The 13,851-nt window shown below is 40.7% G+C and overlaps 1 protein-coding gene across 2 annotated transcripts in view; it reads right to left on the bottom strand.

The window, feature by feature from the left end:
• The window catches only part of MTMR1 (myotubularin related protein 1), a 32,387-nt gene that overhangs the window by 3,999 nt on the left and 14,537 nt on the right, over window positions 1–13,851 (bottom strand). For both annotated transcript variants that reach the window (XM_042834564.1, XM_042834565.1), the window contains 4 exons: window positions 12,851–13,057; window positions 12,253–12,345; window positions 8,149–8,262; window positions 6,612–6,788 (listed from right to left, as the gene is read on the bottom strand). In XM_042834564.1, coding sequence (XP_042690498.1) covers window positions 6,612–6,788; window positions 8,149–8,262; window positions 12,253–12,345; window positions 12,851–13,057 — 591 coding nt within the window. The remainder of the gene's footprint in view (window positions 1–6,611; window positions 6,789–8,148; window positions 8,263–12,252; window positions 12,346–12,850; window positions 13,058–13,851) is intronic.

Here is a 13,851-nt window from a genome sequence, read left to right as displayed (position 1 = left end):
CAAACACTGCAAAATATGTCCACATAAACATCACCATGCCATTTCATGTGCTAGTACAAACACAAATCTTTTTCTCAAGATTTCCAGAAAAAGATGTTGTTGCTTTGCATTTAACACAGCCTCACATGCACACTGCAACGCCATGTGGATGCACAGCCGCAGAACACGGTAAGATTTTACACACTAAAATTCAGATACGTATCTCAATGTCTTGGAATAACGTTTCAAATTCAGCGTAAAGAACCTTTCACACTTTCAGAGCATTTCTCAACAGCTAGCAATAACTTATTCATTAGCAATAGGGGTCCATGCTTGAATCACATATGCACGGGGTTAGAAAAGTGATACAGGCAGCCAAAGAATAGAAAATATACAAGTTGTGTACTGTGCTGCTTTTCAGTGGTTTTTTTTTGTTTGTTTGTTTTTAAATAAGGAGCTGCATATTCTCCCAGATATCTTTATGTCTGCTCCTGTAATTTCCCTTTCTTGAGAGAAAAAAAAGTTTACTTCCTTCCCACTGTTCCTCCAGTCTTACTCCCAAGCAAACCTGTTACTGCCGGCGTTTCCTCACCCCACCTTGTGCAAGTCCTTGTAGATAACTAACTCCCCACCTACAGCTTTGCCATCTCACACCATTCTATTTCCACACAGTTCCTCTTAAAGAAAGCTTTCTTCAGAAGGCAGCGGGTCCAAACATCTTCTCAATAATACCCTAATGGTCTGCAGGAACAAAGTTCATCTTTGCTAAAAGGGAGAGCAGCAGATTCTGCAAGACCAAGAAGCTCAGAGAAGGCTGCTTATTGAAAGGCCTCGTTATCACCTTATCTCTACAAGCACATCCTCACACAGCACACGTCCTGCCTCCATGACAAGCTTTTATTACAGTCTTGTTAAGAAATCACGTCGCCGATTTGACGGATGGATTTGTTGGCAGTCTGAGAGCAGATTCACTGCATCCTCTTTCATTGTGCCTCTCAAATTAGGAGAGGGAGCTCCAAAGATGACCCTGGGCCCAGTACCCAGGTTTTGTGCTTTACTCCGTGGTATCTATGCTAGGCTTTCAGAAAGGCACGCAACCATTCCTTTGCAGCCTGTCCCCTCAGTAATGCTGCTAGGCAACAGCAGGCCACAAGGGCTGGCACCCAACCATCTGAGTTCCACTCCAGGTAAAAGAGCTGTTTCTGCAGAGCAGACGTTGTGAAAAGCAACACTGCCATTCACATCTACCACAGCTAGAAAAATCAACCAGGCAGGGACAACGGAGTGGACTTCAACATCCCTAAGCAGCGGGGAGAAGGGATGGATCCTCAGCAAGTCTGACCTTGCTCCACACATTTACCAAAACGCCGGTTCTGCCAAAGTCAGAGAGGTTACCTGCAGCACCTCGGGAAGACTTCATGCTGTTAGGGTTTTTTTTTTTTAATTATTATTTACTGCTGTAATAATGACTCAGGAACTAAAAAGAACACGACTGAGACTTTATGTTGTCCCCTTCCCTAACTCATTATCAACTTAAATAATAAAAAAAGGAAAACAACTTATTTTCTTCAGCAAAGTTCTCAGCATTCCCTCACTTTTAGATAATTCACGTTCTTGCCCATTTCCCAGTTCCACTTTTCTGTACCAAGCCGTGACCAAGCTGACCCTGCTCCTCGCACGACCTGCTCACTTCTGCCTACCTTCTGCTCTTGCACTCCTTCCTTACCACTTAGTTCCTCTCCCTCCCCTTCCTCATCCAGGCCTGTACTGGAGGTGCCTTCTCCCTGGCATGAGCATTCTCTTTCCCTGCTAAGCCCACACGTGATTCTCTCTCTGCAAGTGATACTTGCAGTACGTGGCATCCTCCACCCAAGCCAATGAAAACCAGCAAAATGCTGCAAAACAGAGTGAGCCAAGCAGAGCCCTTGACTCAGGAAGAGCTGACTGTAGGTTCCCACTGACGTATGTTACTGGTATGAACTGGTTAAATGGGTGGATGTTTAATTTCCTCATTAGCTACAGTTTTATTGCTTGTTTCATACAAAACCAGATAGCTGCCTCTCCTATGTCACACAGATAAGGTGCCTACTGCCTATCGTGAGCTGAAGAATACTGAGACCAATACTGAGGAAACATCCTTTATTGCTTAAAATACTGCTGATACGAAACCATTTTTAATTGACCTGTGCACACTGAAAGCAGGCGTAGTGCAACTCTCAGAACACACCACTCTACACTTACAGTAAATTACTCTGCCAGACAAGGTCTTGAAGGAAAGTGATTTGTGCTTTTTACCTTTATTTTTAAAATAATTATAGTCACACAGAAGCTACAATTACACTACACAATATACATGCTACAACACAACAACTGCCTATAGACACGAGGCAGCTTTATTTCCTAGTAGTTCCAAACCTTTCTCTTCATAGAATTACACAGTTCACTTTCAGTATTGGTTCTCAGGTTTTCATCTCCAAGTAACCCTTCAAGATCATGAAGTGCTTCTGGATAACAAAATTTGTCAACAGAAGGAGAAATACAAAAGAAATTATAATAGCTACTCACTTACTGTACTGCTAAGTCTTAATTGGATATCTACTGCATATCACTGCACTAGCTCAAGGACAGACATTTACATAAAATTGTTCAATGTGAATGCATTTTGTCTTGTTCAGCGAGTATACTTTACCCATTTTAGCAACAGGGAAGAAAGGCTGCAGAGGAAAATGGTTACTTTAAATTCATTGCTTTTCTTGAGACTGTCAGTTTTTCCAAAAACCTACTCTGTGCACTGCACAGACAACAGCATCTTTCACTCAAGCTTTCAGTTCCTCTTCCTGACGAGATGGAATTCTGACTTTCTTTTAAAACCTACTTAACAGTATACTCACAGAAAAAGTCAATCTCAAACGATGAAAACAGCAGTTTTCTGTAATAATCAATACTTCCCTGCTTACTGTAAAGGTATGCTCCTGGGAAGCCAACCAAACTCCCAGGCCTCCTGGAAAAGCAATGACTAGTAAATAGAAATTACAAAGCCTGCCATGCAAGAACAGGAATGCACACTTGTCAAACTGTATAGATTTACAGGCACAGGAAACGTGACACGCTATGGACTGATGCCATTATTTGTTTAAACCTACACCTCATTTAGCTTTGACATCTGAAGGATTAGAGTGATGTTTTAAGGACCTGCTCTTCAGAACACGTTGGAAACTCCCCAGAATTAAGTTATTCATACCATGTTAATTTCTCCATCTCTGTGCGTAACCTGAGGCAGGACTCATTGCAAAATAGCAGGTTTTTTTCCCCTCAAATAACTACAGATTCTTTCAGAACATAGGAAAGGCAGTTAAGTCTGTATTTTACTCTTATCAATTGAATGTGGAGGGCTCTACCTGCTGATCCAAGTTATGCACACAAGTCAGCCTCGGCAAACCATGGCTTGGACACGCAGATAGTGAGAAATGATCAGCACCAAGAGACACTTGCCTCATCAGAAGAAACTCTGTAGTAAATGCTGTCTTGAAATCCAGTTCCCCGGGGGGCTCTCAGCTAACTGACCCACGCAGCACCTTCTCTTCCTGCCATCTCCTGCCTCACTCTTCCATGCAAAGACAACAGGCTCAGAACCATGGGCTGTGGGCCAGCAACGCACTTCCAGAGCCATAGGGCAGCTTTGTTTGTCCTGCCACCAAATTATCTTACAGATGTGTGCGAACTCTGCAAGTATTACAAGTGATGTCAACAACGTCAGCAGAGAGACCTGCAGGAAACATGTGTGAAGGCAGGTGAAACTGCTACAGACACTGTGGGGCCACACTGTACGTCCTGTCCCTAAGTAGCAACACAAAGCACTCCATAATTATGTCTTCCATTTCAATCTAAACTGATTTTCCAGTAACACTTCGCATGAGCTAAAGAGCAAATAAGAGGCTAACGTTGTGCTTACTGACAGGTTCAGCTGACGTTTAATCACTTGAATGCTTAACAAAACTGATTCTTTTGCAATTCCTACATAGCATAAAGAAGGCAGCTATCACTGTAACCTATCTGCACGCTTTTCAGATCATTTCTGAAAACTGTTATTCCTTTTTTTTTTGAAGCCAGCCTTTAAGTATGAACAGACCTCCCCTGGCAGCTGCAGGAAGCTCCAAGGACTGCCCACAGCAGACAGGCCTATGTCACCAGCCAACCTGAGTTTCCAGTGCTCATCTTCAGTTAAGGATGGAACTCCACATGCACAAAAAAAGAATGTATTTGAAAAACTGGGAAGCACTCCTAAAACATTCTCTCTAGCACAGAGGCCCCAATTCCAGGAGAACAGAACAGAACTTGAAGAAAAAACTGCAGGTGTAGAAAAACTAAAACAAAAAAATTAAAGCACGTTTAAGCTCCCTATTTCAAGGATTAAAATGCCATTTGCCAGAAGCCATACAAACAACCACACATGACTTAATGGGTGATGCAAATTGATGGACTAGAGTACAATCTTGTCCTCCCACCTTCCATAGCAAGACACAGCTTGAACTGAAAGGAACAGAACATTTACTCATGCACTGCACATAGGAATGGCAAAGAGCATACTAGCTTGCAATGCCACCCCTGCAGAACCTCCCTGAATTGCCCAGGCAGACAACTAACTGACAGCTAGCAGCCTGAACTTCTCAGACTGCAGTAAAGAGGTCTGAACAACCACATGGGAAAAGAAAGAGAAATAAACGGCACCAGTTGAAAAAATTCAAAAGCATCATACTATGTTATGGCCTGTAGAGTCACCTGTAAACCCAGCAATACACACCCACAGAGCACTCAACTCTGTGTACAAAGACTGAAAGAGCTTATCCTCCCCGTCACACAGAAATACTCACTTCTCCAACCCAAGGAAAGGGCAAAGAAGAAAAAAACAAAGGAAAAAAAAACCCCACTCATGCCTCTTCCCAGTCAATGAATTCAAATGCAACAGGACTAAAATCTAATTTTCTTGGGACAAGAAGTCAATAATGATGTAACACCTCCAAACTGAAACTGAGGAACACTTTATTTCACTTAGGAATTAGAATGACCTTGTTGAAGCCGAGTTTAGCATAAAAAGGAATCTGCAAAACCCACCCAGGTTGAACTTCAGATTTTCTAGGTGGCTCAGTGCTCAGAACCCTCTGCAGGGAGGCTGTGTGCCACCTCATTGCAGAGCACCTCCTGCAACACAGCCATAGTCCTAACCTGGGGCTCTTCATGCAAGTACCATCAGTAGTACCAATTAAGCCACCCGTACAACTCAGAAACGAGTATCACTCCATGTCATCTCTTTACCGAGCTGCTGACTGAGAGGCAGTGGGCACTGAGGCACACACGGCAGCAAGGCAGTTCTGGTATTTCCTTGTTATGTCCACTCTTCCCCACCACTTATCTCTTCTGCAGTTACTGACTTCCACGCGTGTTTACAAAGCCTGCTTTGCCCTCAGGACCTGCAGATCCCAATTAAATACAACTGACATTGCTGAAGGTCAATTCTACTAAAACGTGCGCAAACCACGCCAATGTTTTCCAGCAAACAGGTTCAGGGAAGGTGACGTTTTGCTAAAAAGCAGATGGCAATTTGACTTCAAAACTACAAAAACAAAAATAAAAGTTTCACATTGCTATAAATGGATACCTAACAAAGGATTACATCAAGAAAACAGAGCAAGTGTGGGCAACAGGGAAGTGCAAAGGAAAAACCTCAGTGAGGAAGCAAGCAACACATATTTCTCCAGTACCTCACAGGGTACTGCTCAGATGCTAGGATCTCTAACCGCGTGCTGTCCTTGAAACACATCTTTTCAAACAGGCTCTGACTTGTGGGTGTCTAATAAATCTGAACCTCGCATCTCTTGCTAACTGTGAGAAGATGAAAGCAGCTTTCAAACAGTCACTCAGTGCAGGTAATTTATCATTAAGTCGCTTGGGGATACCTTGAAATGTTACCTTAATAAAGAGACAGAGTAACATCCTCAGATACATTATGGTTGTGAAACAAACCTAATGTACACTCCCAGAATTCTGAAGATAAAACACAGCATTTTTCTGATGAGATTTAGAGATTTGTCTGAATAGGAGACATTACTTATAAGAACAAATACTGATGATTCAAGGAGTACATTTTCAGGAGCATTTAATCTTTAGCATGCCAGCTTGAAAACAGGAAGGTCAGTGGAAAACAAATACCTGTAGGAAAGCTTAGAGTCTGCAAATGAGTTGGTATGTAGATCAATTCCTTTCAGAAATCACTGCTGCATTTTATAACGTAATTGCCAAACAGCAAAACATAATGAAACTACACAAGAAGGTTAATGCAACAGAAGCATTAAAAGTGCTGTAAAATATTACAGTAATCTTCTGACAAGAAAGAGTGCTTATGTCACCTTTCACAAGTCAGTGAAGTGGTACCACAACTATATTCTACTGGTAGCCTTAATGAACACTGAACATTTTACACAGTTTTAACATACCTGATGCCTTGTTTTAGAAAAAACATCTTTTTCCCCACCACCAACAGTCAAAGAATACTTTTCTTGAATGAAATGGACCTTACAAAAACCAGTAATTTTATTTCTGTACTTTCAGGGAAACACAGAAGTGGAACCTCATACCTGAGGCCGCATCCTCGGGTTCCATCTGACATAGTAGTTGACCCACAGTTCCAAATGGTTCAGACTGGCAACAGGATACAGGACGTGGTTCTCATAGTTTACATAGAAAGGATTTGTGAATTCATCTAACTGACTGTTTATGTAGGACCACAGCGATACAGTCTTAGTGCTCAACTCCTGAATTAAAAAAATACAGAAAAATAAGTACATGGATTGCAAGGTGTTAAAATGTGAGGTCATTATCTAGACATCCCTATCTTTGTGAAGATTACCTGATATACTGCAATGCTGCCCTCTGAGAACACTTGCTGACCACTAAGTGTTAAAGCTTTATCAAAACTTTTGATATCCTGTTCCCTTCCAAGGTGAACTGAGAAGGGAGACTGAGGCATGATATTTCCAAAGACAATGAGTTCTGGTTGAGGAAGAGAAAGCTGTACTGGTCGTAACTTACTGCAGTGTCTGAGCTCCTTAGACCTACAGTTATGTGTACATGTGACCGCTTCAGAAAGATTCACAAACAAGTCAGCTTTGAAAAGAAAATCAGTGAGGAAAGAACGCGATTTGAAAGATCCAAAATAGCACCTGTGGAAAACAGCACCTTCCTTCTCCCACTCAAACTATCTGCTCCCAGTATCTATTGGCACTGTGATTTAAAATTACTAACTTTATTTGCACTTCTTAAAGTTCTATTATACTAAACATGATCAGCATAAACATGGTTAGATCAAGGTTTCAGAATGTGAGCCTCAGATTCATCTTGCAATTTTACATGTGTACAACGTAGTTAAGCATGTGCTTCTGCTACCTCTGTGTCTTAAACTGCATTTCTTTATTGAGAACTGCATACAACTGATTTACTGAGAACGCTGTTGGGAAGTTCTGCATTCGCTGAGAATGTTATTCAGCTCCACCTTGTGGAGTCTGCGTGCAACTTTCTCCTCTATGGAAGCAGAGACAAACCTGAAAAACAACAGGTCTAACTGCCAAGGAAGAGCTACTTGTTCTGACACAAACATGAAGTGCCACAAACAAAAAAAAGCCAGAAGTGTAGTTGGAATACTGAAAAAAGCTTTCTTTTTTCAAAAAAAGAAAAAAAACCACAACATGTTTTCCAAACTCAAAGCATTTCATGATGTTCTAACTCCATTCATTCTGGCATTTTAAACTTCCCCAGTCTCCAATCACAGGATCCACAAAATTATGTCCTGAAGTGACTAAAGCCATGCACAGGAGTTACTCTGAAAATAGCAAAGAAATGTTAATAGCACTCGATAATAACTACATAAAACTGAACACTGGCTAGAAATATGTGAGAGTCAATTTTTTAAAATCCTCAGAACTGCCAAGAGGTAACAGCCAAAGAAAAGTGGATGGGATCTCATTTAATAGAGCTTTCATTATGTATTCCATGGAATTACATCTGTAATGCCCTCAAAGACTATGCAGGAAATTTATCAAAAAACAGCTGAAGTGTTCTTAGGTCGTATGTCCGAAGCATTTCCTACAAAACCAACATATTAAATTGATTATTTACCTCTTTTAACCTTTCTTTTTCGCAGTTGCATAAGAAAGTCCCAAATAGGCAGCTATAAAGGTGATCCAGAATGGTGATCAAAAACAACTCGTTGAATTCAAAGGCTGCAGGAAACTTAAATTTAAAAAAAAGAAAGGTAAAATTACTCTAAGCTGTATTTTAAGCATCATGGTAAGGAAGCAACTAACAAATAAGAAATAACTAAAAGATTCAGGTAAGATTTTTTTTCCTGTTTAGTGATTCTATTCAGGAAAACTAAGAGATTTCTTTAACTTCCACTGCAATAATACACTTCACCTGCAAACTTCTTCATATCCTCAGAGACAAACCCTACATTCATTATGCAAGTGCACAAGGATGCAAGCACAGAAACATTAGCTAGTGTGAAACTGGTGACACAAAGCAACTCATTGTGAGGAGCCCTATCTAACAGCACATGCTTTATTCCTCTATGATATTTAAGAGCTTTAGTTGTGCTTCTAACATGCAGTGAGCTGGATAATAAACACAAATGTACATAAAATACACTGGATATATATTTTAAACATTTCTTACATTTTTTACCCAAATTATGTCATTTTTCTTCATCTCACGCCTCAACTTTAGCATCAGCTACATATAATAATCTTTTAATCTCTCTTCCTTCTATACCAGAAAGTAAATTCTGGATATCCAAATTGAAAGAAGAGTTATTCCTGTGACACCACTAAACATTATATTCACAAGCAGAGGTTACCTGACATACTCTAGAACAAACATGGAAAATCTGAAAGCACAGTTTACTTAGAATGCATCTTAATCCGTAGTGCTTCAAAAGTCAGGAAGAAATCAGTACAGAAGTGCACGGGCTGCTATCTATTCAGATGGAAAACATCCTTCAATCATTTATGATAGGACTGCATATGGCAACTGCTTCACATGTCAAAATAACTTTTTCTGCAAATGACAAAGGTCTCAAGCACAGACATGGAATGATGAACATTTAAGAGAACAAACAAACAAATTCAGACAACTCAAAGACAATTTTATAAGCATTTCTCCCCTTGCCATGAGAACGAGCATCTTAGGAGACTGATTTTTAGGACAAACAAAAACATTTCTTTATTTCCACTAAAGGAGTGAATATTTTCAGAAGTCTAGAATGCAATATTCACCACCAAGAATGTCCTCCTCTATGAAAACTATCTAGCCAGAAATTCAGACGTGAAGAAGGCAGCAGCCTGGGTTCAGTCACGTGCCACTGAGCAACACCACTGCCTTGGCATCAGTTTGAGAGCTACTTCTAAAAGAAAAGTATAACTAGGAGGAATAACCTAGCAGTCGGGACTGGGGATGGACTAGCTGATCCAGAAACTCCTCTTCAGTGCCACCCGTGATTTGCAACATGATATTCATGTTGAAAGGAAGGAGTTGAATAACGCACAACAACTGTGCTTGTATTTAAACCAGAAAGATTGATGTTTTAAGCAGTATTATTTTAAAACAAGATTGTTCTTGCAGTGTTTGACTTAAATCCTTCTTCTAAGGCTTCTCAAGCTAAGAGATACCAACTTTCAACGGAGTAAGGAAACCACCAATATGGTGACTTACAGAATAAACAGAGCCTTCTTTCTGACCCTGCTATGGATAAGGTACAGCTCAGCAGTGTGCAGTGCTCACAGCAGAGCTTCCTGTACAAACCAGCAGTTTGCTTTTTTTTTTTTTTTTTTTAAATAAAACATACAGGATGTTAAATAAGATGCAATTTAAAATGATCAAATTAAAATGATTCTCTTCTTCAGTCGCGTGCAGAAGTTATCACTAATACCCTCTCTTTCAAGATATGCTGCTCTAACTCTTCTACAGTACAACAACATTAACAACACAGCTATCATTTAAACAAAACCTAGGAGTGTAACCTGCTAAGCAGATCTGCTGGACATAGCCAGCACCGCTCGGATCTCAATCTCCCACACCCAGAGCAGCGAGCACATACGTAACCCAAAAGTCACTGGCAAACGATCAAAACGACGTTTGGAAGTAACTTTGAAGACAAGGCCTCTCCTAGAGGAGCTCTCCTTAACCAAAAGCACTTAATGAGCCTCGTCACATTAGTGCTCTGCCATGGCTCTGCCTGCACTAATCAGAGGCCGCCGACACGGCCGCTATTCCGACCCAGCGAAGCATATTCCGAATTCCATACATCAGTGGCTGCGCTCCAACTAATTGATTAATAAGTGATAGCACTTATTGAAACTCTGTCTTTGAATACAAGAGTTGCACTGTTGGAGCTGATGTTTCAAGACTGCAGAGCTTCTGTTACTGCCGCTGAAAAATCACTGACCTAAAAATTCTTTCCTCTGTAGTTCCAAGCCCATTAGCGTCTGTTTGAAGATTCAGGTGGAAAAATTCCCCAAATGAAAATTTACTTCTTGTCAAATCCACTAATTGAGAGAGAACATATGGGTCATTAAAATCTCCCACTTGATGCTTCTGGAAGGTTTGTTGTTCATTTTTCTCTTTTTATAAAGGAGGTACTTAAGAATTCCGTTGCATAAAACGTCTGATGATGCCAAGTGATACCTGACTCAAAGAGATGCAAGACAAACCTGCTTTTCCATTTTGTGATCAATAAACCAGTTCTGTACCACGGCTTTTAAACAAAGTTTAAATATTTTGCTGAACATGCTTATGACTGTGGAATTGGGCTGAACCAGGTTGACCGGGCAGGACACCATCAAGTGTATTACTGAAATGAATGCAAGAAGAACCTCCAGAAGCCAGTGGCATCTGATAACGAACACAATGCACCTTTTTAATCAACCTGAGATGTACCTTTCTTTTACGTGGATACCATGCATTAAAGGTAGGAAGGTAATTGAGCTGCATTACTACCTGCCAATCTTGCAGGTGTTTTTCATTTTCATCAGGTAACACAGCCATTCCAACTTGAAATCATCTTTTTTTTTTTTTTTTTAATCTGCTATCAATGTATTTCTCTCAAAACTCCCTAATAATGTATTAGTTGTCATGAAGATTGTAAAAATCTGGGAAAATATTAGGCTGTGAAAGACTGAGTTCCATTGTCTGAAGCTATCCAGAGGTCTGTATCCAAGCCCAAGTCAGAGATTCTCGTGCTATGTTAAGCTGAATGTTTTAAGAACGAAATACTCAGAGCACAAAAGTAAATTTGCTTGCTTAGAGCCCATGCCCAAGCATGAACCTGAACACACATCCCCTCCCAATCACTGACACTTATTAGAGCTTTGGAACATGTCACATATGTTTGCCATGGATTCTGAAGCAAGAAACTTAACACCATGTCATAAGCAAGCAAGCTACACGAGGATGAAATAGAATCCTGGTTTTCCCAGGTGTATGTCAAGGCAATTGCAATCTTCACACATGTTCTCTAGGTGCTGAAGTCAACTAAAAAACAAGTGGCACAAAACTTCCAAAGAATGTGCTTTCTATTTTGTTATGCTGTAACTTCAATGACTTTCCAGTGTCACTGTTGTCTATGAACTTCCCAACAGTTTCTGGATCCAGGTTTTGAACAGATGTGGTATTGGCTAAGTGTTCCATAGCTTCCCCATTATTATTTTATCTCAACAAGAGGCAACCGAACTGTAAATAGCAAGAAACGGAGGCAGAAAGGGAGAATACAAAAACAGAGGTGATGATCTTAATTACGCATCTCCCCAGAAGATTTCTGCTCTTACCAGGTGTTTAGAAGTCTCTCTTTTTGCAATTGTTATTAGCCTTTCTCTGAGAGAGGGGCAGAATTCCTCACTTATTTTTCTCCAGCCTTAATAAACAGCACATTAATGCTGAAATACAGACACAGAGAATGTCTTCAAGCAACTCTGAACAAGGGCCCAGTACTGCAGCGGGAAGCTTTCCTAACGCACGTCAAATACACCCTTTGGAAAGCACAGTGCACCATTTTCAAGGACCACGTTCACAAGAGCAACACTGAGGTGTTGTGGGAGTGCTCGCATTGTGTGGAAGCAGACACTTATCTTCCTTGCCTCAAAACAATTCACATGCTATGCAAACTTCAATACATCTGTCTTTTACCGTAACACTAGTAAGACCTCAGAAATATACTCCTAAACACCTTACCTGCTTTGTCATTTGCCAAACACAGTCAATGAACTGAAGGAAAATGGGAGATCTGTCTGCATCGGCATGATCGTCACCTCCGTGTCCTACTCGCTGAAAGACAGAACAAATTTTCATTTCTGCCCAGTGTATTCACGGTGTTGTTTAAAGATGATACATTACAAAGATGAACAAGACAAACAAATTTTCCATAATGCCAACCTATGTTTTTCAACTGCTAAAAATACTCCCCAGTGTTTGCTTATGGACATGCTGCTGCTGTTCAGAGCTCTCCCAGTCGTTTCCTCCATCTTCCAAAGTGAAGCTGTTTATGGGATCAAACTGATAGGTATTCAGTGCAACTGAATCAATGATGAAACTTCCATATCCACTTGCCTAAGTATGTATCATGTCTCCTGAAACACTCTCAGATGCCAGAAGTGTCACTACATTATGCTTTTAAAAAAAAATTACAATCGAGATATTGTGCCCTAATTCCCTGCTAGCCCTTGAGTCGAATGAATACTGCAGGAACTGAAGAGCAAAGTGATGAGAAAACATACTACTCCAAATTAAAGAGCTGAAGGTGACAAATAACATATGAACTCTTTCACCTTACCATTGCAAATCGGTGTCCAAAGCTTATCCATTCCTTTTCTATAAGAATTTCAAAGCCCTTGATAGTTCTGTAATAGCTGTCCAGCATAAGCATAGCAAGTGCAGTGAGCTGTGCTGTTCGATCCCAGCCATCGCTGCAATGTACCACCACAGAAGTTTTACCAGATTCAATTTTATCTGCAATTCTTACTGCTCCGGCAAGAAGCATCTTAAAGAAATAAAAACAAGCATATTAAATGAAAACCAAAACTCCACCGAAAAGCATGATTTTATATTTTTAAACATCACACATTTGAAATCCACAGATTAATTACACAGTTATCTGGACAACACTGCGTTAAATCAGAGACTTTCAAACAGCAAGGCACATACACCTGGAGGGACAAAAGCCAGCTCCCAAGCACAGGCACGCTGCTGTCCAGCAGAGAGTTCTCCATTATCAGTAGCACACGGCAAGAGAAGTTAGCAACCCCTTTCACTAAATGAAAATTGAAATTCTTTATCATTAGGAATATAGACACAAACCCTGTAATCTACCCCAAAGACAAAAGGTTCAATGTGATCAAAGTTCATCTTCACAGGAAAGAATCACTCCTGTGCTCCTCAGCTTTCAGTTCTTAACTGCTAGCACTGAAGGAAGGGACAAACCACTGAGCTGATCTCAATCAAAACACAGCCCAAACAAAACCAGGGACCGCTGGCTGGGAGCCTGCCCTGATCTGCTGGTGCATGAAGCACACACAGCATGAGACCCACAAGCCATGAATAAGGCCATGAATAACCTGGGCTCAGAAGCACGCTGGGGGAACAAAGGAAGAGATGGCAGAGAACTGAAATTCACTTGTGTGAACTTTGTGTTTCTGTCTCCCACACAAATCCTTCCCTTGGTTGTCTGCTGCTGCTCTCCTGTTGTTTTTTCCTTTTTTTTTTCCCTCTAACATACTTGAATAATCTCTCTCCTATGAAGGTTTGTCCCTAAAACACAGCCTATCATGGCACTGA

This window comes from Centrocercus urophasianus, unplaced genomic scaffold (assembly GCF_019232065.1).
Source record: "Centrocercus urophasianus isolate 14NV4802_14NV808 unplaced genomic scaffold, USGS_Curo_1.0 seq_472, whole genome shotgun sequence".
NCBI classification, from domain to species: domain Eukaryota; kingdom Metazoa; phylum Chordata; class Aves; order Galliformes; family Phasianidae; genus Centrocercus; species Centrocercus urophasianus.
The sequence above is the reverse complement of the archived record's forward strand: the minus strand, read 5'-3'. Positions and strand labels throughout refer to the sequence as shown.